Source organism: Cervus elaphus, chromosome 12 (assembly GCF_910594005.1).
Source record: "Cervus elaphus chromosome 12, mCerEla1.1, whole genome shotgun sequence".
NCBI classification, from domain to species: domain Eukaryota; kingdom Metazoa; phylum Chordata; class Mammalia; order Artiodactyla; family Cervidae; genus Cervus; species Cervus elaphus.
Genome location: NC_057826.1, coordinates 81,942,846 through 81,967,885, shown reverse-complemented (window position 1 = coordinate 81,967,885; position 25,040 = coordinate 81,942,846). Strand labels below are relative to the sequence as shown.

Here is a 25,040-nt window from a genome sequence, read left to right as displayed (position 1 = left end):
CTTCTTCGGTAAAGCCTTTCCTGATTCCCTAGACAGAGTCCATCCTGTTCCATGTTCCCTGGAGACTGCTTTCAAAGCACTGCTCACAACTTTTAAGTCTGTGTATTTTATAGCCATATGCTGGAGGTAGGGTTTGTGTATGTAGATTGGAATGTCCAGGGTATTCTGGTTAGATGAACAAAAAATTGAGGTACAGAGGTGTAAATGCCCATGGTGTGTTTCCAGAACAGTGAAGAGAGCGATAGAGTGGCTATGGTTAGTGAAAGATCCACTTGTAGAAAAACATGTCCTTGAACCCCATCGTTGGGGCTGGATATAGATGTTCTGAGGGAGTGGCTACAAGAAGAGTGGTAACAGGATGAAGTCATTCTTCAGTGGGTTTTATTAAGAGCCAGAAGGGAGAGCTGAGTCTGAGCTTACCTGGGGCTCCTTGAAGTTTTCCCCTGAATTCTGAGAATTTGTTACACAAAACATTCTTTCCCTGAAGCCACAAAAACTTTCTTTCTCCTGAAATCTTTTTTTCTAGTGTCTTACCATGTCTGCTATTAAATGTTTAAAAGAGAGAGTCATCATTAGAACCACTGCTTGGTTTTCAGGAATGTGGATTTACTATATATCTGCCCACACATTCATGCCGTAAGTTTTGCCACCTTATGGACCAGCTCATATTGTGTTCTTATCACTGTGGAACAGACTCTGAAAGATATAGGGTTGGTCAAAAGTTTGTTCAGCTTTTTCTGTAATGTGGAAAACCCAAAAGAACTTTTTGGCCAACCCAGTCTATGCGTGCTTACTATGCACATATATACATGAACACATACCTGTATACATATACTCATCTACACACTTACACACATAATATGTAATGTCTGCATGCTAAGTTGCTTCAATAGTGTCCAACTCTTTAAGTCCCTATGAACTGTTGCCTGCCATGCTCCTCTGTCCATGGGATTCTCCAGGCAAGAATTCTACAATGGGTGGCCACGCCCTCCTCCAGGGGATCTTCCCAACCCAGGGATTGAACCCGTGTCTCTTATGTCTCCTGATTTGGCACAAAATACACATGCATAAATAAGTACACAAATTGTTATTAAGCAGCAACATGACTAAGTCACAACAACATGACTAAATCACGTCTGACTCTTTGTGACTCCATGGACTACAGCATGCCAAGCCTCCCTGTCCTTCACTATCTCCCGGAGTTTGCTCAAACTCATGTCCATTGAGTTGGTGGTGCTATCCAAACATCTCATCCTCTGTTGCCCTCTTCTCCTCCTGCCCTCAATCTTTCCCAGCATCAGGGTATTTTCCGATGAGTCATCTATGTATGTGTAATGAATACACAATACACATGAATTTATGTGTGTGTGTATGTGTGCTCAGTTGCTGAGTCTTCTCTGACTCTTTGCGGCTCCATGGACTATAGCGTGCCAGACTTCTCTGTCGGAATTTCCCAGGCAAGTGTACTGGAGTGGTTGCCATGTCCTCCTCTAGGGGATCTTCCTGACCCAGGGATTGAACTTGCATCTCCTGCATTGACAGGCGAATTCTTTACCACAGAGCCACCCGGGGAGCCTGAATATATGCATACATGCATTCATACACCCAGACACATGCAACATATATACATACTACACACATGCAAACCCACACATGTACACACACACATATATACATATATCTAATTTTTATTATAATAATGGCAGGTGGTAGGAGGTCAAGCTGCCCTTCTCTGGGTGAGGCCTGCAAAGGTGGTACCATTTCTTCTCTCTCTGAGTTTCTCTAGCCTCTGAGGCTTTTATATGCATGACAGTTTGTACCAGAGTTCCCTTCCCCAGCTTCTTTTTCAGAACTCTTGACAGCCTCAGTCCTTAACAAGAAGAGCTCCAGCCACATCGTTTTTCTGGAGGATGTGAATATATACTATGTCTTATTAATAATATCCACATCCATCAGATTAGATCTATATTTTCCCCTAAGATACTAGTTATGACCTCCCACTTCTGTTGACGCTGTCAAGCTGCTTTCCTGACAGTTGGCCAAACTGGCTTTCTATGGACAGAACCCCTTTCACACATTTTTTTTTTTATATTAAATGTAACGTTCTAAGATGTAGCACTACATGTCACAGGGCTTGAAGAGTTTTGAACAGCATGGTGTTTTTTCCATGACAGTATTTGTTTTCGGTCACTTTTTCTGGCTTTGGATCTACATGAGACTAAAAAAGAACACATTTCAGGAAAAGGTTGGGTAACTTGGACAAAGTTGGCTTAACCAATTCCCGTGAAATGATGTGTCTAGGAACTTTCTCCAAATGGGAAGCTTCTGCTGTGCCATGGTCTGCTATCCAGTAAAGTACAAGGGGTGCTAGCCATGCTGCTTCGTGGAACTCGAGACAAGTGTGTTCGTTCTTTCTGCAGGAATGATGGTCTTGTACACCGTGGGCTGCCAGCCAGCCTCTGCAGCCTCATCTCGGCTCATCCCCCTTCATTCTCCACTTCCACCATGGAGGATGTATCTTCACCCTTTGAATGGGCCCTGTGTGGTTCCAGTGAGTGATGTGCAGGTCACTCAGCCTCCCTGAGCCTCAGTGTCCTCATCCTCCAGAGGTGAGGATTAGCCGAGTTGATGTATATGAAGGGTCTGGCACATAGTAGGTGCTCAGTAAACAGTAGACACTGGGGTGCTGGCCAAGACTCTAGAGAGTCCCTTGGACAGCAAGAAGATCAAACCAGTCAATCCTAGAGGAAATCAACCCTGAATATTCATTGGAAGAACTGAGACTGAGCTGAAGCTCCAATACTTTGGCCCCCTGATGAGAAGAGCCAGCTCACTGGAAAAGATCCTGATGCTGGGAAAGATTGAGGGCAAGAGGAGAAGGGGGTGACAGAGGATGAGATGGTTGGATGGCATCACTGACTCAGTGGACATGACTTTGAGCAAACTCAGGGAGATAGTGAAGGGCAGGAAAGCCAGGCATGCTGCAGTCCACGAGGTCGCAAAGAGTCAGACACGACTTAGTGACTTAAAAACAACAAAAAATGTAGACATAAAAAATTGTGAAAGGCAGGAAGAGGTTAGGCAGCCAGATACAAATGCAGGTGGTAAAAAAGAGAAATTCCTTTTCCCTCTTTGTTTCCTACACAGCGTGGACTGTACCTGCCAGCTCAGAAGGGAACTTCATCCTTGCATGACTCGACTAGCTGGCTTGCATGTATAAAACCTTTGATTTTGAACATCATTTTGTGTGTCTGCTTTGGCAGTGCATTCCCAGGGTGACAACTAGTGGTCTGGTTGCTGGGTAGGGCTCCTTTCCCTCTCTGGGTTCAATAGCACCAGTTAGAACAGTGATTCTCAAAATGTGGTTCCTGGACTAGCAGCATTGGCGTCACCTGGGACCCTCTTAGAAATGCAGATTCTCAGACTTCCCTGGTGGTCCAGTGGTTAAGAATGCACCTACCAATGCACAGGACACAGGTTCGATTCCTAGTGTGGGCAGATTCCACATGCCATGGGGCCCATGGGCTGCAGTGTGCGCGCCTCAAATACTGAACCCATTTGATGCAACTATTAAAGCCTGGGAGCTCTGGAGCCCATGCTCTGCAATAAGAGAAGCCACGACGATAAGAAGCCCACACATCACAGCTACAGAGTAGCCCCCCATCGCTACAACTAGAGAGAGCCTATGTGCAGCAATGGAAACCCATTAGAGCTGAAAATAAATGACTTAATTTTTAAAAAAGAAAGAAAGGCAGATTCTGGGGCTCCACTCCAGACTTAATGAATCAGAAACCCTAGGGGTGGTGTCCATCAATCTGTTTTAATGTGACTTCAAGGTGATTCTGAATACAGTTAAGTTTGAGAACCACCTCATTAAAGTGTTACCTACTAGAAATACATGTGAGTCTGAGCAGTGCTAAGAGGAATTTAACATCTCTGGAACATCAAGCCAATGAATTTTCAGGACTTAAGAAACATTTTGTGTACTGTTTCTAATCCAGATCTCCAAGCCTATAGAGACTAACAATTGAATAAGATTCACTAGGGTACCGCTTGTGAATTTCTAAAGTTTTAGTTACATAGTCACAGAGTGGGATAGAAGGTTAGGGATATTACATAATTGATGAGACGTATGCTTTCGCATTTAAGTTTTTATACTGGAATGCACCCCAAACTATTTCCTTTTCAGAAGAGGAAAAAGCTAAGAATTCGACAGTCTTGCCCCTCTTCTCTTCTTTTTCAGAACAGTTTTCTAATTCCAGAGAAGAGTCTGGGCTCTTAGAAGCATTCTCCTCGTCTTATTTTCCATAACTTTGTCCTGGAAAATATAGTCTGCGGGAAAGCAGTTTAAATAGTAATCACCTGTGTCTAGTGCAGAGTTCGAAGATCCTGTGTCATAAACAGGGGGAATAGCACATAGATAATGTAGTCGACAGAGGTCAAACCTGGCGTGGCTGTGTGGCTATAACTCGCTCTGTCTGTCCTTGGATTATTCCACCCCATCCAAATGCTACAAAATCCATGCCCACTGCTAGGGCTTTGGGCAAACCCCCTTTTATTTTATTTAAACCTGGCATACACAGTTAAGACATTGCATCCACATGTTTCTAATTCGTTTACACTTCACTCATCAGCATGTGTTGGGTAAGCACCCTGCCACGTCTGAGTTTTATGAGCTGCGTTTACGAGGCTGCTTTTCTTGAACAGGGATATCGTATATTCTACCCAAAAAAAGGGAACTTGAGCCTGGGAAATGAGGGCTCGGTGTTAAACTTGGAGTGAACTTGTGAAGTTTGAATGGATCCAAAACTAAGCACAGATGCTATCCATTCTCCAGGAATAGCCTCATGTATTTATTCACAGAATATCTCTCCTCTTCTTACCTGAAATTTTCTCTCTACTTTAACGGATGGCTAGGGAATGTGCATTTGTCCGCAAAGCTTGAACCTCATCTCCTGCCACTTTGAGGAGCCTCCCTCTTACTTACTCCCTCCAAGCTAAGGCAAACCTTGGTAGTAGGAAAGCTGGATGAAATCTAGAACCTTCCACAGCATGTTGCTTTCTTAGAAAGCAACATTTTGCTCTCCCACTTTCGCTGAGTTCCTGAAAAGACAGCAAGGAGTTTTACAGTTTTGTGCTAATTTTGAATAGAGATGGAAGGGACCACTGATAAAACTGCACAGAGTTCCATTTCTCAGAACCCAAATTGTTGGAATTCGTTTTCACATTCTTTATAAAATTAATTTTATTGTTTAATCTGAGTTAATCTGCATGCATGTATCTTAGAGAGTCAAATAATTCTACAAACTTTGCCCATCCCCTACTATTCTTTCCTCCTCAACAATTTTATTTGTTCCTTTGAAATTTTCTTTTTTACCTCCAAATAATGTTTATATTGTTACTTCTGGATTTTTCAGTTTCAGGATTTTCTGTTGAAGGTGAGGATTGTAGCCCTCTTTCATCGCCCTCGTCCTCCACCTCACCACGTGTACACACTTCCCATCCCACATACTCTTGATGGAATTATGTGGGAATTCTGTTAGATTAATAACCAGTGCTTCCAGTGTAACTGCCTGCATGCTCTTCACAGCTGAGCCACATAGTGTAATAGGTCAGAGCTCCAGGATGTTGATCCCCAGGTAGAGATTTGTGGCCAGTGTTTTTTAGGGAGTGATTCAGGAACAGCTTCTGTGAGGGGTACAAGATGTAGGATTGAACAACTCTGAGCTGGGTTAGCCCTGTAGAGTTACTCCACACTGAGAATGGAGAATGGGCCATTGTACAACCACACAGACCGATCATTGGACAGGGGCTACCCCAGGGAAGGAGGTTGGGGAGGCGGCTTCCTTAGGCTGGGGGTGAGTTCTAGCTACCAGCTGGCAGTGCTCCCATCTGCTGGGGGAACCCTGACTTGGATCGGGATGGTAGCAGTAGGTAATCTGAGCACCCCTTGCACCCTTGTCCGGGCTCTTGGTGGACTCCTTCAATCAAGAAATTTTCTGGTTATTTATTTGATGATTTCTTGGGGAATTGGTAAAGAAACCGTCTGCAATGTGGGAGACCTGGTTTCAATCCCTGGGTTGGGAAGAGCCCTTGGAGAAGGGAAAGGCTACCCACTCCAATATTCTGGCCTGGAGAATGCCATGGACTGTATAGACCATGAGGTCACAAAGAGTTGGACACAACTGAATGACTTTCGCTTGGGGATCTAGGAAGCTAACTGCTGCCACTTTTCTTTAAAAAAAAAAAAAATAGTAGTAATAACAGCTCTATTGAGAGAAAACTCACCTACCTTAAAAGTCACCAGTTTAAATAGTACAAGTTACTGGTGTTTAGTATGTTTGGAGTCATGCTATCATCACCTCAATATAATTTCAGGACACTTTCATTGCCCGAGAAGAAAGTCCATATCCATTAATAGTTGCTCCACATTCTGTCCTCCCTCCCATCGCTGCAAACCACTAATCTACTTTCTACCTCTGTATGTTTGCCTATTCTGAATATTATATATAAATGTAATTATACAATATGTGCTTTTTGTGATTGGCTTTTTTCACTGAGCATAATGTTTTCATGGTTTATATGTTGTAGCATGTACCAGTGTGTGCCACTTCATCCCCATCTATTGTCAAATATTTTCTGTATGGATATACCACATTTTCTTTATCCATTTATCACTGGAAGGACATTTGGATTGTTTCCACTTATTAGCTATTATGAATAATATTTCTATGAATTTTCATGTACAAGTTTTCGTGAAGATGTGTGTTTTCATTGCTCATTGTTATACACTTAGAAGTGAAATTACTGGGTCATATGGTAAATCAACATTCTGATGAACTGCCAAATGTATTCCAAGAAAACTGTTCCATTTTATAGTCCTGTCAGCATTGTAAGAGGGTTCTGATTTCTCTACATCCTTGCCAATGTTTCTTATCGTCTTTTTCTTTTTTCAGCCATCCTCCTATGTGTGAAGTGGTATCTCATTGTGGTTTCAATTTGTATTTCGCTAATGACTAATGATATTGAGCATCTTTTCATGTGCTTAGATTTGTAATAAGCGGAAGAGCTTCATAATCCAAGATCATGAAGTTTTATGCCTATGTTTTCTTCTAAGATTTTTTTTATAGTTTTATCTCCTACATTAAGGTTGATGATCCATTTTGAGTTAATTTTTATATATGGTATACGATAGGGGTCCAACTTCATTTTTTTTTTGCATATAGATATGCAAACGGAAGCCCCGCAAATGTATTTTTATGTCGCATTTTAAAGTGGTTAGGGAGTATGGGCAGGGTCTGGAGAAGTCAGTGGTTATGTAATTTTAAAAAATATGTATTTATTTTGGGCTGTGCTGGGTCTTCATTGCTGTGTGCGGGCTTTCTCTAGTTGCAGTGAGTGGGGGCTACTTTCTAGTTGTGGTGTTCAGGCTTCTCATTGTGGTGGCCTCTCTTATTGTGGAACACAGACTCTAGGACACGTGGGCTTAAGTAGTTGTGGCTTCTGGGCCCTAGAGCGAAGGCTCAGTAGTTGTGGTGAAAGAGCTTAGTTGCCCCGTGACATGTGAGATCTTTCTGGACCAGGGACTGAACCCATGTCCCCTGCATTGACAGGTGGATTCTTAACCACTGGACACCAGGGAAGTCCAGGGCTTATGTAATTTTATGAGACGCTCTACGTGGAATATTGCTAAGGCAGCAGCATTCTGGGCAGTTTTGTTAAGTAGTCACTTGTCTCCAGGTTTCAACTGTCTCCTAGGATCTCCTTTTTCCTTCTGCAAGTCTGAGAGGCAGGGACATTGCCTAAGCCACATAGGCATAGGGGTAGACCTAGCTGGTTTGGGCCACAGGTAGAAGAAACCCAGACTTAAGGTCATTCCTCTGGTCATTCCTTAAGGTTATTCCTCTGGGTTATCCCTCTAGTTATGTAGCCCATTTGCTGTCATTGTCTCCTGATTAACCATCATTTTGTTGTTGTTGTTGTTCTCAGAAAGTTCTTCTGTAGTATGGTTGCAATATTGAGGAATAAACTTGTGGCTGCCAATGATACTATTCCTAATGATAGAAGTAATTGGGAGGAAGCCCAGAGAAATCAGAACTCAAAACCCTTGCCCTCTGTGAGGCTGCTTTATAAACACTTTTATTACATCAAAATGCAACTCACTTGGATAGTTCCTGCTACAGCTTCAGTAAGTAAGGAGCTGGGAGAGAGGAAATGGGGTCTGGATAGATATATGACAGAAGAATGCAGGTTGTAGGAGATTAGTTTTCCCTCCAACTTGTCACTTCCTTTCCTGGGCCTGGTGTGTGTGTGTGTGTGTGTGTGTGTGTGTTTCATCTATAACATGACAGTTTGGTTTCAGATAATTCCCATAGTGCTTCCGTCTTTGGTAATCTTTGACTTTTCCAAGATCACTTCATAGGTTTTGGGCAGCTAGGGTAGGAAATCAAGTCTCTTGACTTCTCCGATAGAGCTCAGAATGCACAGAAGATTCAGTCTTCCCTAATCCATGTGGTCCCATAGGTTGCCTGAGATTTCCTGTTAGCGGTTTTCAATGGCTTTGGAGTAGAAGGAAGTTCATTGCTATGACAGTCAGGCAGCCACACTGGGGAAAATATGATGTATTGTATTGTGTAGGAAAAAGTCAGTATTATCCAGTGCAGTAATCAGATTTTCAGACAAAGGCATGACCCTGGAACATGCTGTCTATGGCTGAGCATCGCATTAGTCTCGTCTCCAAAAACAGTTAAAGAAAATCAGTGTGTACTTGGCATGTCTCTCTCCCTTGGATATGGAAATATATCTTGCCTGAACATTTTTCTCATTCTTATTTTGGAGGCAACTAGATGGCTCTGAAAATATTAGTCATAGCGGTAATTGATTTAGTATTTATTGAGCAGCAGGCTCTGTGTGAGGTAACAGAAATATAAAGAAAGACTCTGAGGTAGGGGTTTCTATCTAGTAGAGAGAGAGGAGGGAAAAACAAAAATTAAAACACCTCCAAAGGCCAATATTTATTTTCTCTGTCCCCCGCTTTGGGGCTTCGCTGGTGGCTCAGTCAGTAAAGAATCCACCTACAATGCAGAAGACTGCCTGCAATTCAGGAGACCCAGGTTCGATCCCTCAGCTGGGAAAATCCCCTGGAGAAGGAAACGGCAACCCACTCCAGTATTCTTTCCTGGAAAATCCCATGTACAGAGGAGTCTGGTGAGCTACGGTCCATGGGGTCGAAAGAGTTGGACGTGACTGAACAACTGAGCACACGTCCTTCCCTTTATTCCTCAGTTATTTGTTGAGCATTCGCCATGTGCCCAAGCTCTCTGCTGAGTGCTGAAGATACAAAAGTGAGTAAGACAGACACATCTCAGACTCCCCAGTGGCCCAATGGTTCAGAATTCACCTGCCAATACGGAGGACATGGGTTCGATCCCTGCTCTGGGAAGATCCCATATGCAGCAGCTAAGCCTGTGCACCACAGCTACTGGGCCTGCCCTCTCGAGCCCAAGAGCCACAACTACTGAGCCCATGTGCTATAACTACCGAAGCCCGCACGCCCTATAGCCCATGCTTTGCAACAAGAGAAGCCACCGCAATGAGAAGCCCAGGCACCGTAAGGAAGAGTAACCCCTGCTTACTGCAGCTAGAGAAAGCCCTCACACAGCAACAGAGACACTGTGCAGCCACAAATAAATTAGTTAAAAAAGACAGACACATCTCTGTGGTCCCTCAAAGCCATGCCTTAAATGATGTCTGTTGAACCGTATAGTAGAGGAGACCGGATCAGCCTGTGATACATGGACTTAGAGGGCAGATCAGGATCCATGGAGGGCTTCCTGGAGAGGGTGACCTGGGACCTAAAGCAAAGTAGAAGCAGGTGCTAGTCAAGTAGGCAAAGCCAGAGGAGCAGTGATCAACAGCGGCACAGAGGAAGTGCTTCGTTGGAAATAGAACAGTAGGAAATGAGACTATAAAGGTAGGTGAGGTTCAGCTCTTGAAAGGACTTTAGACTTCAATCTAAGGTGATGGGCACACCACTTAAATGTCTCATAATGGAGGAATTATTACAGGAAACTTGGGCCATTTAAAAGAACATAAAATGGTATAACTGCATAGATTTTAAGTAATAAAAAGCAGAACACAAACATTGCGTGCTCACTGTGATTACTGATTTATATGATATAATTGAGACTGTTAAAGATGGGAGGATGCCTAAAAGTGAAGTCCTATTTGTATTCTGAGATTCTTTAAGAATTCCTTTATGATATTCACTCAGCATCAAATCTCTCCTACGTGTGCAGATCAAGATGCAATCTCTTCTCTCTACCATCAAATACAGAGAGATCTAATAGCTTTAATGCATTTTAAACGTGTGTGACTGTGAGACCGAGGATAGGCACATCCATAGAGACAAGACATAGATTTGGTGGCCCCCAAGGTCTTGGGAGGAGGAGAGAGGTTGGGGTAACAGCTAATAGGTCCAGCATTTCCTTTCTGGGGTGATGGAAATGTTCTAAGGTTAGTTTGTGGAAATGGTTGTAAACGTTGTGAGTATACTAAAAACCGTTGAGATACATGCTTTGGTTAAGATGGTTAACTTTATGTTATGTGAATTTTATCTTGATAAAAAGATACAGAAAGATAAAAGATGCTGATTGGTTTTTGTTGTTGTTTTTGGTAGTCAAGGGCAACCGGAAGTGTGAGCTGAACTGCCAGGCGATGGGCTACCGCTTCTATGTGCGGCAAGCTGAGAAGGTCATTGATGGCACCCCCTGTGACCAGAATGGCACGGCCATCTGTGTGTCCGGGCAGTGCAAGGTAAGTGCCCCGGACTGGGGTATCTGCAGTGGGTCTCGGGGTGTTTGGTCTGTGCCTGCCAACTGCGCTGTTTGCCAGACTGTGGCATGCTTCCTCCCCATCACCTGTGGTCCACCCCCCCCACCCCCATCCACCCACCCCTCACCCCAACTCTGAACCCTGAGCTCTGGGAGAAGTGGATTAAACAGGGCGGTTTGTTCTGCTCTGAGTTTTCGATCTTTGGGAGTTGCCAAGTCTCACTCTGGCATTTCTATTATTAAGTGGTTTATATTTACATCATGTGCGTCATAACGAAACTCAGCGATCTTTCCTTGTTGGATCCAGAGCTTCTTCCTTACCTCTGAAAAGGAGGTTATGAAGAGGGCACTGCTGCATCAGTCAAGAGGCGGTTGGCGTCGTCAGGGTGGCATTTTAAGGGCATGGCATATTTTATCTTGCCTCCCACCAACTGCGGCAGGCTTCCAAATGAAAGCGGTCTAGTGCCTTTATAGCCGAAGTTGTACTTTCAGCAGGAAGTTTTCAGCCTCCTTGGACTTCTGAAGTCTGTTCCAAGAACTCCCCGCCCTGCATTCTGGGCTGGAGAGAATCCTTGTGGGATGCTACCCTTTGACAGAAAGCACCATTTGCTTAAAAACAGGCGCCCCAAAGGAGATGACACCAGTTCCACAGTCATATCCATTGGGGCCTGAACGTCCACCCTCCTTTCATCTATAAACGTAAGAGTGGAGGTCTGACTCTAGCAGGTAAATGACTTTTTGGAGCCCAGGCTATGATTCTGTCTTAATTAACATTCAATCACAGGCAGGACTAAGTTTCATCACAGGAAGAGCTCTTTGGCTATCACATCTAAAAGTTCGTGTTGTACTTTCAGTGTAAATTGCTGCACTGTTTAGTATTAGAGCTACTCAAGCGTGATTTATAAGCACCTCCTTCCCTCTCCAGTCTTTTTCTTAATGAGGTTTTAAATAGAATACAAAATAATTTTTCAAAGCAGTATGAATATTCTGGGGCTTCTCAGATGGCTCAGAGGCAAAGAATTTGCCTGTAATGCAGGAGACACAGGTTCGATACCTCTGTTGGGAAAATCCCTGGGAGAAGGTAATGGCAACCCACTCCAGTATTCTTGCCTGGGAAATCCCACGGACAGAGGAGCCTGGTGGGCTATAGTCCATGGGGTCGCAAAGAGTTGGAAAGGACTCAGCAACAACATGGATAGTCTGAGATTGTGAGTAAAGAAAGGAAAAACCTGTCATTTGATATTTGGTGCATGTGAAGTTGCCTTTGGACAGACAAGAAACCCACAAAGCTTTGAGATGGGGTTCAAAAGAGGCAAGGAATATGGTGGGGAGCACACTGCAGGCTGAGACCCATGCGGCCCCAATTTCGACTCCTTTGGAAAAACCACGGGGTTTCATGCATCCCTTCTATCCTTATTGTTTTCAGATAATACTGAAGGAAGTCCCATTAGAGTTTGTGATTTCCGACTCAACTAGTCCCTTCTTCTAAATGTTAACTGAGCCTGAAATGATGCACTTCATAGCAACCTAGCTTTTCTTTCGGATCCTGAATCAACTGTTTAATTTCCTAAATACAAGTGCACACTGCTGGGAGATGTTATAGTGTAGTGGTTAAAAACATGCCCTCTGAAGTCAGACTGCTTGGATTCAAATCCTACTTCTTCCATCAATGACTGTGTAAACTTGCACAAGTTCCATGAGCTCTCTGTGCCCCTACATCACCTACAACACGAGGAGGACGGTACCTGCCTCCTGCGTTGTAGTGAAGAGTCATGAGCTAATACACGTATGGTTCTCATTATCAGTTCCGGCACTTAGTAAAGCAGGCTGGCTTTTCCTAGTATTATGTTCACTTATGCCCACATATGACCTGTTGTATTTGAATTTTTTATGCAGAAATACTTGAATTTTTTTAGCAGATTATAGATTTGTGAGATTCACATTATCGTATATGGCAGAAAAATTAAAATACTTTAATTGACAGATACATCTTTATAATAATTTTTCCTTATGTATTTTGGCTGCAATTTAAATTTTTTTTTTCTATTTTTAAACTGGAGGATGTTTGCTTTAAAGTGTTGCGTTAGTACAACAACGTGACTCAGCCATCTGTATACATATATCCCCTCCCTGTTGAGGCCCTCTTCCCCCACCTCCCATCCCACTCCTCTAGGTCATCACCCAGCACCGGGCTGGCCTCCCTGTGTTATATGGCAGTATCCCACTAGCTATCCGATTCACACATGGTAGTGTATGTGTCACTGCTTCTTTTTCAACTCGTCCCACCCTCTCCTCCTGTTGTGTCCACAAGTCCATTCTCTGTGTCTGTGGCTCTATTCCTGCCCTGCAAAAAGGTTAATTGGTACCATTTCTCTAGATTCCATGTATATATATGCATTAATATATGATATTTGTTTTTCTCTTTCTGATTTGTTTCACTCTGTATAATAGGCTCTAGGTTCAGCCATTTCAGTTCAACTGATTCACATCTGTCCCTTTTGATGACTGAGTAATATTCCACTGTATATATGTACCACAACTCATCTATTCATCTATTGGTGGACATCTAGGTTGCTTGCATGTTCTGGCTATTGTAAGTAGCGCTGCAGTGCACACAGGGGTGCATGTGTTCACATTACCTTTTGAGGCAGTGTCTCTTTGCTGTAGTGTGACTCTCCAGGGGACCTTAGATTCTATGTTGGTAGGTCGGGGGAAAGTCCTGAATAGTCTATTTTTATAACAAGTTCCCATGTGATGCTGATGCTGCTGGTCCATGGGTCATATTTTGAGTAACAAAGTTTTAAAGGACGCTTTGATTAAAGCAGAGTTCACAAAGAGCCAGAAATGTAAATATAGAGTGGTGAGATGAGTTGGAAGGAAGAGGAAATGTGGTCTGTTTCCACTGGGGGAGCTTGTTTTCTTAATATTGCCTTAAGTGCCTCTAAGCTGATGATATGAAAGAAAAGCAAATACTAATAAGGACATATGGGTATGAATTCTTACTAACTGATGAAAACTAACGGTGTCAGACAACACAGTTTGAAGATGATAGTTGCAAGAAGACCGAGACACATATTCCCCAGGATGTGAGTAGATGAATAGGAATTTGATGTTAATAAGGACAACTTTGATATTCCTTCCTATTTGTTCTCTGTGTATTTACCCAAAATTTGCTCATAGACATTGTTGGAACAACTGACTGTCCTGTCCTCACTAGAACTTCAGTTTAAATAATCAGAAGTACATTTGCTTCCCAGGCTAAGCTCTATTTACTCTGTAACTTTCAAAGGGTAGAGTGCCTTTTTTGAATATTTGATTGGAAGCCCAGAATTCAAATTGCTATCTCTGCCTCTCTGACCTGTGACTGGGAGGGCTATCACTCTCCAACAGGAGTGTCTCCATCTGAAATAGCTCCACAGAGCCTCTGCCAGCCACAGAGAGGTAAAAGCAAACCCAGGCCTGCAACGAAAGTTAATGAAAAGTGACAAGCACTAAACGAGAATATGAGCTAAACCCACACAAGAGTAGCTGGGGGAGAAGGGCGTGCTCCCAACACCAAGCCGCAGAAAGGCCCCAGGCCCTCCCAGAGCAAGCTGGAATGCTCTTCCAGTGCCCATGGAGTGCTCCCTGGCCAGCCTGTATTTACCCTGTCCCTGGAGCTCCATTGATGTTTTCGATCCAAGAGTTGCAAGAGAAGCCAGGCTGTAAGAATGCAGAAGTCCTTGGGCTCAGGGTTGGAGAACATGGGAATTCCTCTCCAGTCCCTCAGAAGTGTGTGACACATCCTTTCTTGACAGGGACTGAAGGATCTCAAATGCTGGCTTCAGGCTAAGGACTGCATTTTGATAGCTAGGCTTTGAAGGGAGAGCTGGAGCCCTGACTTTTCCTAAAGCAAGAAAGCGTATCTGAAACCCACAGAGATTTCTTCTTTATCTTAACCTCATCCCTCTAGACATCAAATAGGAACCTCTGGCCAGTCTTCAGAGAAGTCTCTGCCCCACCCACTCATGATTGTCATTGATGGAAATGGGATAGCATTTATGTCTAATTAATAGAGAACAACGCAGTAATCATTTCTATTGTTAAACATCACATTAACTTGCTATGATTTTTTTTTTACTTGATCTCCGTTTCAAACTCTGTCTAAAAAATTCTACATTTTCATGGTTTGATCATGTGCATGCTATTTTTGCTGACAACTTAATAAAAATAGATGAAACTTTGCTTACAAAAGTGTGGCAGGCATTTGAAAGAACAGGGTCCCTTGGATAAAAACTAAAAAGAAAAAAACCCCACAAAAGAAAAAAAATCACCTTAGCTCCCTGGAGACCAGCCTTTCAGAAACCTCAGGCTTGCACATTTAAATGATCCTGAAAGAATCAGAATCACCCCCAAGACCCACCCTCCTTCCCCCCAGAAAAAAATCCCTGGTGGTGAAGAAGCGGTCCTTGAGTAGGTGCCTTGAAATAATAGGCTGATGCCAAAAAATAAAATAAAACAATAGGCTGATGCAAAACCTTCATGCAGGAATGTGTTGGAGCTGATGCAGGCAGCAAGGAGCCCCTGTGAGAGCTTCCCTTGTGCCAGACACTGTTCTGTGTGCTGTTCATACAGAAGGGTTTCCTTAAGCCATGTGTCTTCACAGTAACTCAGTCAATAGGAATTATTAGTCCCCATCTTACAGAGGACTGTTATGAAGATAAAATGAGTTGGACACCGTCAGTGCTACATGGAGAGTTGGCTATTGGTATTGGCTTTTTCAGTGAATTGTTAATCAGAACAGAAGGTAATTTAAATGTGATAGGATGAAACTCATGTGCTTCAAGTGTCTGCCCTCTTCAGAGTTTATTTTCCTCACCACCTCTTTCCAAAGCAAACTGTCTTTCTAAAATACACATTAGGATATGCCTCTCTCTTGCTTAAATTCCATCTGTGACTCTCCATTTCCTGCAGAATAAAGTCCAGGGCCTAGATGCTGGCCGAGCTGGGACGTGTTGCTCCCTGACCCAGCAGGCGTCCAGGTTGTGCCTTCACAAGCCTGGACACACTGTCAGCCTGGAGAGTTATTCCTTGTCCACTCTCGGACCACCCAGGGGACTCTGCTCAAAAGCCACTGGCTGACCCCCTTGAACACTGTTACTGTTCTTCTGTTCCCACTTCTTGTACTTATTTGTTCCCATTTCCCCAGCCTACCACCCATCCAGGCCGGGAGCATTTCCAGGCACTTTGCTTTTCAATAGGTGCTTAAAATAAATGTGTAAATGAATTGAGGTACTTGGTGACTCAGTCTGTTGGGATTTAGCAAATGAAATTCATCTTAAATCCAGCACAAAGCTTTTCCTTTTGGCTTGATGGGCAGTGGAAGGCTGCTCGCACAGGGACGCAGAGCCCCCTTGGCCAAATCCCCAGAACCCAAGGCTTTGAATGTCAAGCAGAATTCTTGGCACCTCCCCAGGCTCCTGTCTCCCTCATCTTGCTTTTAATTTTGCTCACACTGAATTTCTTGAGTCCAGACAGACCTAATGACAGGAAGAAGCTAAGCAAATGTGAGAGTGCAGTCTCCCACGGTGCTTTCTGCTGTGGGGGGAAGACCCCTTTCTGCCACACCGCCCCTCCCCATAGCCTGGTCAGCCTTTGCCTTCTGCCATCTACCCATCCTCAGGGGCGGGGCGGGGGCGGGGGTGCCTTCACACCTCCTCTCCCAGCTGGGGCACTGCTCAGCTTCCAATGGCTCCATTAGGACGCATCAGTGGACAGTTTCATATTTATTCAATAAATTACAGCAAGGTAACTCTTTCCACATGTTCAGAGATAAGCTCTGGACCAGAGTGTTGCCGTGACCAAAAAGGATGACATGATGGGCGTATGCATTTGTGTGCGCCCCTGTATTCAGGTGCCAAGTTTCTTCCCCTCTGTTATAAACTGCCCTGGAGCTCTCCTGAACCAAACAGCCTTGCTCCTTTCTCTGCCTATTTGCCCCAAGTTGCTTGATTTTTTTTTTTTCTCTTTTGGTCAGTGGCTTATTTTGTGGGCTTTGCTCACAGTTCTCTTGTTACTTGAATGAAACCAAGAGGGTCAGTTGCGTTGAGTAAAGTGTTCTGGCCTGTGCCAGACATGTGCATGAATTGAGCCTTGAAAGAGGGTGGAGGGCTTTTACTTTGCTTAAATTCTGAGCTTATGTGACTTGGTGGATTCCCTGTTGTATTTCCACCCCAAGCAAATCGTGTTCTAAGAGTACTTTCTGATTGTGAGTATTAAAGTGCTTATCATATTATGTTACAGTTATTTTGACATGTGTCTGAACTCCTAAAGCTGAGGGAGTATTATACATATTTGTATCCTCAGTGCTTTTGTTGCAGGAGTGGGGAGCCCATCCAGGGCCAAGAGTGGGCTCTTATCTAACACTTGGAAATTAGTTGTCCAGGGAGACACACGTGCTGACAAAGCAAGAGACTTTAATGGGAAGGGACGCCCAGGCAGAGAGCAGTGGGGTAAAGGAACCCAGGAGGACTGCTCTGCTACGTGGCTCGCAGCTTGGGGTTTTATGGTGATGAGATTAGTTTCTGGGTTGCCTCTGGCCAATCATTCAGACTCAGGGCTCTTCCCAGTGATGCTCGCATCCCTTAGCCAAGATGGATTCCAGCAAGAAGGATTCTGGGAGTTTGGTAGGACATATGGACTGGCATCTCCGGTCTTCTTCTGACCTTTCCCAAATGTTTCCGGTTGGTCGTGGCTTGTTAGTTCTGAGTTCCTTACCAGGACTTCCTATTCTAAGATAACTCATACAAGTAGCTGCTATCTGCCCTGGCCAGGGCAGGCGGTTTTAGTCAGTATTTCCCCTGACACTTAAGGTATTAAGGTATTAAGATTTTTTAATAAATTGAATAAGTTTTAAAAGTATGTCAAAAATAAATAAATAAAAGTATGTCAATGAGTAAACTGAAGAACAAGTTAGAAAATTACTTTCCAAAGCTAGAAATGATCAAGAATAGGATTAACGAAGCATTAATCAACAACCCAGGCAACACACATAATTAATTCATCTTTTTTTAATTGGAGTATAATTGTTTTACAATGTTGTGTTATATATATATATCCCCTCCTCTTTGAGCCTTCAACAAATAGTCTTATATTTTTTCTATAGCCTGCTCCCAGCCATACACTGGAGATAAGGAAAAAAAATGGGAAAGATGAACATAGTTCCTACCTACACTGAGCTTAAAATTTAATGGAGAAAGTGATAAAAAGTCAGTTAACAAACAAAAAGCTTCCCTGGTGGCTCAGACTGTTAAAAATCTGCCTGCAGTGCAGGAGACCTGGGTTTGATCCCTGGGTCAGGAAGATCCCCTGGAGAAGGGAACGGTTACCCACTCCAGCATTCTGGCCTGGAGAATTCCATGGACAGAGGAGCCTGGCAGGTTACAGTCCATGGGGTCACAAAGAGTTGGACACGACTGAGTGACTTTCACTAACAAACAAAAGAATGACAAATTTTGATGAGCACTTTGAAGTTGATAGGGGAACTGAAACAGTGAACAGTGGTGAGAGGCATCCATTAGATGGGTGTCAGGGGAAGGTCTCCAAGGCAAGCAGGGTTCTCTATCACAAGTGCAGGCAGTACCACCAGCCATACATGTCCAGGGATTGGAGGAAATGTGTGTCGGGCCTCCAGCCAGGACCCAGGACACTCACGGTGCTCAGGAACTCATAGATACCGAGGTGATTATTTTGTATTTTCTTATGCTCCCTGCCCTTGGGTGAGTCTGGTCCCCTGCTGATGGTGCCATCCTTCTTTCCTCCAAAGTATTCACGTTTTCCTGGGTGAATGCTGGCTTTAGCAAGAGTTAGTCCTCCATTGAGTTGTTGTCTAGGCCAAAAAAGAGTGCCCTAGAAAATAGGTGGTTTTATGGGTCGAAAACAGGTTTGGGGGTCAGCCAGGATCTCCAGTACTAAAACAGATGAGAAAAGACTTGCTCAGGTGAAATTGGAGTAGGGTGTACAAAGCCAGTGTCAGAAGAGAGAGGATTTTCGAGTCCCTTTCGCCTGTTCTTCTGAAGGAAGGGACCGCTTTCCCCCAAAGGGAACTTAAGAAATATTCTTAACCAAATTGGCAAGGGTGCTGAATGGCACGTGTAACTGAGAAAATGAAACTTCATCAAAGTCCCCTGGGCCAGACAGTCCACCTTTGCCCCAGTCCATCCCTATTCCTGCCCTGAACCAAATACAGGCTAGAAGCACTGCTGAGTAGGGTACAGAGGCTGCAGAGTTAGGCAACACTCGCTGTATATAACCATGTCAGGGGGACTTCCCTGTGGTCCAGTAGCAAAGACTCAAGTTCCCAATGCAGAGGGCCCGAGACAGATCCCTGGTCAGGGTGTTGCAGAAGTCAAGAAACCAAGCACCACACTTGGAGAGCTGGCGAACTCAGGTTTATTACACTGGCGGGCCCAGAGGAGTTAACACTCCAAGCTCTGAGCCCTGAACAAAGGGGCTACAGAGCTTTTATACACGGACAGGCATGATTAAGCGGGTTTGCAGGGGCTGAGCGATTGCAAAGAGCAGGACAAGGGTGAATGAGATAAGCTCCAGTTCCTAGTATTCCCCACTTTCTGAGACCTATGTGATCCAGACTTTGCTAGGAGCAAGCTGAGTTACAGAGGCAGAAGGAGCAGGAGGTTATGTAAAATTTTAACTTTTCCTCTTCAAGGGAGCTAGATCCCACAGAGTTTGCAGCCACGGTGAAGATCAACGATCTCACCTGCCACAACTACGATGCAATGCAGCCAAAGAAATAAATATCTTTAAAATATTTAGGGATGCAGAAAACTGTGTTGCAAATGGAAACCACAAGGCAGTGTCTATTCGAACTAACAAGCCCAGGTCCCCCTCTTTCCCCTTGGCCCCTGTGCACTTCCTTGCTGAGTCAGCTTATGTTCCTAATCAATCATATTGACAGAGCCTGCTTAGCCTAATAGTGATTCAGTAGAGCCTGAAAACCTGTTACCCTGACTCTGAGTTTGGGCGTCTTGTTTACATTTCTGCCAAAAGTCAGGTCACACCAAGTAGTGAGCAGCTCTGCTCGGGTGAGAGACAAGCTTCAGAAAAATATCCTGAGGTGTCATGCATCTCAGTAGAAATAGATATATGAGGACAACAGTGCCAGAGGAAAACACATTTTTATTTCACATTTTAAATAGATAATAATATATTTACTTGACTCCAATATAAAAAAAAGTGATCCTCTGTCTCCATCCACCCAGCTTCCCATTTCCCAACAGGAAATAACCCCTCTCTGATAGTTCCTTTTTTTAAGGCAGCTGCTTTTTTTTTTTTATTTGAAGCATAGTTGATTTACAATGCTGTGCCAATCTCGGCTGTACAGTGAAGTGATTCATTTACACATATGTACACTCTATTTTTATATTCTTTTCCATTATGGTTCATCACAGGATATTGGCTATATTAATAGGTCCCGGTGCTATACAGTAGGACCTTGTTGTTTATCCATTCTATATGTAATAGTTTGCACCCACCTATCCCAAAATCCCAGTCCATCCCTCCCCCACCCCCACCCCCTTGGCTACCACATGGACCTTGCTTTTCTTGCTTAATATATCTTGGGGAGCTTTCCTTTTCAATATCTAAAGCACATACCCCTTCACTTGACAGTGGCATGGTACTGCACTGTATAAACTAACCATAAGTTATTTCACCGTGATGCATATTTAGGTCATATCCAATCTTTTACCATTACCAGCAGTGAATTCTACAATAAATACTCCTGTGTGTAAGTCGATTTTATGTTTGTCTGTATCTGTAGGATGAAGTCTTAGGAGTCAAGAGTACATATGGATTTGTGATTTTAATGCCCAGTGGGTGGCAAATTGCTCTCCAGAGGGGCTGAAACAACTAACCCTTAGACCAGCAACGTCTGAGGGTGGTGTGTTGTCCAGCATTTGGGTTTTTGCCAATCTGATAAGTGAAAAATGGTATCTTGGGTAGTTTTCATTTGTGTTTATTTTGAGTGAGGTTGGGATTCTTTTCCTGTGTTTAAGATCCTTTCAGTAAGATGATCCATTCAGCTTGGAGTAGGATGAGTGAGGTGCCTTGGATTCAGAATTTAAGGAGGCACTGAATAAAATGAAATTCTCAGGGTCTCCTTAAATGTGCCTTAAGTACCTCACCTGCCTCATTCCAGCCCGCCCCCCCCACCCGCCCTGCGTGGTGTGCACCTTGATCTCCTGCCCTGGGGAACCGTTTATATTCCTCCCTTGTGATCTGTCTTTCTACTGGGTTGTTGATCATTCTCTTAATTTGTAGAAGCTTTTCATACATGAAAGAATTTTTTTATATATAAATTTCAAGGCGTTTTTCTTCAAGCAGCCTTTTGACCTATATCTTTGTTCTTGTGCTTTTATTTATTTATTTGCCAAGCAGAAGTTTTACATTTTTAAAATGATGAATTTAGTAATTTTCTCTTATCTGATTCTAGATTTTGTGTCATGGAAAGACTATCTACACTTTGAAGTTAAAAATTTTCTTCTGTGTCTTCTTTCAGTAATTTATAACTATGCTTTTACATTTTTACATTTCATATTAATCCATTTGGAATTTGTTCTGGTGTATCATGAGAGGTATGGATTCAATTTTACTTTGCTTCAGATGGCTACCCAGTTTTGCCTTTACTATAATTGAATAAATCTTTCCCCCACTATTTTGGGGTTACCTCTTTATTGCCATATGTATGAATGTATGCATGTGTATATGTATTTGGGCTTTCTAGTATATTTCATTAGTCTGTATGTCTGTTCATAAATGAATACCAGAACATACATTTTGAAAGAGAAATAAAATGGATGGCATTTAAACTTACAAAAGGTAAGTTTGCTTGGAGCTACTGTACTCATGGCCTTCGTTGTTTATCACTTGGAAAAGCCATCTATGTTTAGGGGCTTTAGCAAGACTTCATACTTACAATACATTTTCATTTGATTGGAAAATGTATGCTCCGTGACTTTTAGGACTAGAATAACAGAAGTTACAATCATGAAAGGTACTCCAGATGGCAAAACCATGGCAAGAAAAAAGGAATTATAAATTTTTTTTAAAAATAAAATTTCTTAAGGTTTATTGTAAAGCACAGAATAAAAGTTCCAGCAGCTCTTTTTTTTTTAGAATAAACCAGAGGAGAAAAATGTGGTTCCTAGGAGCAAATCGGTTCTTGGGGTCCCATCTTCTGTCATTCAATAAACAGAAATATCTTCTAGAAATTTTGTGTAGTATGTATATGGATCCTATTGATTTCTTTAAATCTTAACAGTATCTCCTGATGTTTAGAAATTTACTATTTTCATATTTATTTTTACTATGTTTTCCTGTGTTTTATTTTCAGCATAATGCTAGTAGTTATAGCAATACCTGATGTCCTTGAGAGAGTGCCAGAAGAAAAGATTATTTTTTGCCCAATCTCCAAACTCATGCAAAGGAATTAGGAAGGAAGATTAGTAGTGGCCCAGGATTGTTAAGGAACTGAATATAATCATGTGAATTAAAAGAGCTGGTTTCAGTTTTTGGTTTCCAGATACTAGCCTTGTTTTCTCAAAACTGTACTTGACAAAACCTTAAAGTGCTCTTATTTCCCTTATGAAAGCTATGATGAGCTTTTCCTGGGTGAAAGATCTTTGTATTCTTTGGGTTTCAAACCAGTTTCTAAAAGACCAGTCTAAAGACCTCATACCTCCAGCAGGAGGTTTCAAATATACGACAATGCCTGCTATTCCAATAGTGCATGATATGTTCTTGCTATTATCTCTCACTTAGGGAAAAACAGGCCTTTTTTTTTTTTTTTTTTTTTTTTTTGAGCCCCTCAAAGTGAGGCTAGAAAACATACAGTATTATTTAATGGAATTCTGTGTCTTATTGCTGTTCTAGTTTTTATAGATTAAGTAGCACAATATCACATAAATGTGACTTTAATCTGGGTGATGACTTTTACCTTATGAAGGGTGGTTGTGTAGAACTGGTTAACAGTGACATCTAGAGTTCAATGTTGAAATTACATGTCTTTTGGAAGCATGGAATTTGTAGCAACATGGATAGACTTAAAGAGATTATCATGCTAAGTGAAATAAGTCAGAAAGAGAAAGACAAATACCATATGATATCACTTATATGTGGAACCTAAAATATGATGTAAATGAACCTATCTGTGAAACATAAACAGGCTCATAGACACAGAGATCAGACTGGTGGTTTGTTGGGTGGGGGGGGAAAGATGGATTGGGGGCTTGAAGTTAACAGATGCAAACTATTATGTATGGAATGGATGGGCAATAAGGCCCTACTGTATAGCACTGAGAACTATACTTAATGTCCTATGTATGATGAGCCATAATGGAAAAGAATTTTAAAAAGAATGTATATATATATATGTGTATATATATATATACATTCTTTTTAAAGTATATATATATCTGAATCACTTGGCTATGCAGCAGAAACTAACACAAATTGTATTACAACTATTCTTCAGTAAAAAAAAAAATGTCAATGGAATTGATGAATAGGAGAGAGAGAGGAGAAAGGGGAGCAGAGGGAAAAGACGAGTGTGGTAAATTGGTCACTGAATCTAAGCGAAAGATGCATGGATGTTAATGGAACTGTTCTTGCAACTTTTTGTTTAGGTTTATAATCCTTCCAAATACAAATTGGAGGGAGGAGGGAATGAATGATTTGCTTTGTTTTCATTTTTGTTTTTAAAGCATTTCTTTTGGGGGAGATTGGACCCATCTGCTGTGTCTTTCCTCCTTCCTCACGTGGCCTCCCTGGGCTGCTCTGGCTGCTTATAAATACTGTTCGTGTCCAGAAGACAAAACTGTCCTCTCCCCACAAGTCTCTTGACATGACTTGGCTGTGCTCAACCTGTAATGAAGAGAAAAACATATTCCTCTCCTTCTAGGTGTGAACACAATATTGCTTGGAAGCCACATGTATTTTGGAATTTGGGATTAGGAGGGATAACGTTAAATTTTGCAGCAAGGGAGCATTGAGACAGCCCCTTAAAAGTGCTTATACATTTCAGAAGCAAGAAACAAAAAATTTTAAGTTGCCACTTACATTGCCCAGCTCCCCCTGCTGGGAATTTGCAAAACTGCAGCATCCCAGATCACTGGTTAAAAAAAATTCCTCGTGCTGGTGTGCTTTTAAAAAGCGGGAAAGGTGCCATGTTCAAAGCTATAATCCATTCCATTCTGCAGCAAGCATCGCTTATATCATTAAGCTATGTACTGAATTAAAGCACAGTGGGCAAATGTCATTTCAAAACAAAAGCCGCATAGCAAACGCTCTTCAAATACCTCTATTTTATTTTTTAGAAGAAAGGACCTGAGGCAAATCCTAGACTTGAAGACTGTCACACATCCTTTCTGTTACATAGATTGCTTGAAGATCAGAGGTTTTCTCTCAATTGAAAAATCTGCCTCTCCTAAGGCTGAGGGTACTTTCTGAGATAACAGGCCTTTTGTCAACATTTTTTAAAAGTTCCTAAGATTAAAAAAAAATGTCCCTAAGAAACAGAAATTTCTAACAATGGAATGGCCTTTTTCATGTGGTTCTGCCCTCCATTTCAAAAACGGTGTGATGCCTATTAAATGTGGAGTGGACGGGGCGGGGGGCAGGCAGGCATACAGAGATGCACAGGTAGAGTGTGAACAAGCTGAGAAACTGGTGTGGGGGAGGGATGTCTAGGTTGAGTGCAGGTCAGATCATCTGTGGGTCTGTTTCCATCTAAAATATTCAAAGTCCACTGTTCTGAAGTATTAAATGAAGAGTGCAAAAATACTGAGTCAATCTGAAGTGTCTTAAGCTGATACCACCTCTTCGGTGAGCACAAGTGACATTCCTAACTTGTCTAGTCATTTATTGATTTAATTGTCAGTCAGAAGACAGAAATTCACCAAGAGAATCAATGTGTCCTCTGCAATCAGGTCTCTTTGGAGCTGCTGAGTGATGCTAATTCATTACTGTGCGTTTCCGCCTGGAGATGTTTGACTGGATCACAGCTGGACTCACGTTTCTCTCCCACCTTGTTCATCCTTATGTTTCTGATTTTGGCAAGTGGCACCTTTATCCTTCTGGTTTCCCAAGCCAGACCAACCAGATGCCTTCCTTATTCTTGCCTCTCCACATCCTTGGTGACCAAGTTCTGTC

At 42.6% G+C, this 25,040-nt stretch overlaps 1 protein-coding gene across 5 annotated transcripts in view; it reads left to right on the top strand.

Moving 5' to 3' along the window:
- The window catches only part of THSD4 (thrombospondin type 1 domain containing 4), a 639,243-nt gene that overhangs the window by 275,603 nt on the left and 338,600 nt on the right, over positions 1 to 25,040 (top strand). For all 5 annotated transcript variants that reach the window (XM_043919742.1, XM_043919743.1, XM_043919744.1 and 2 more), the window contains one exon: positions 10,679 to 10,815. In XM_043919742.1, the coding sequence (XP_043775677.1) occupies positions 10,679 to 10,815 (137 nt within the window). The remainder of the gene's footprint in view (positions 1 to 10,678; positions 10,816 to 25,040) is intronic.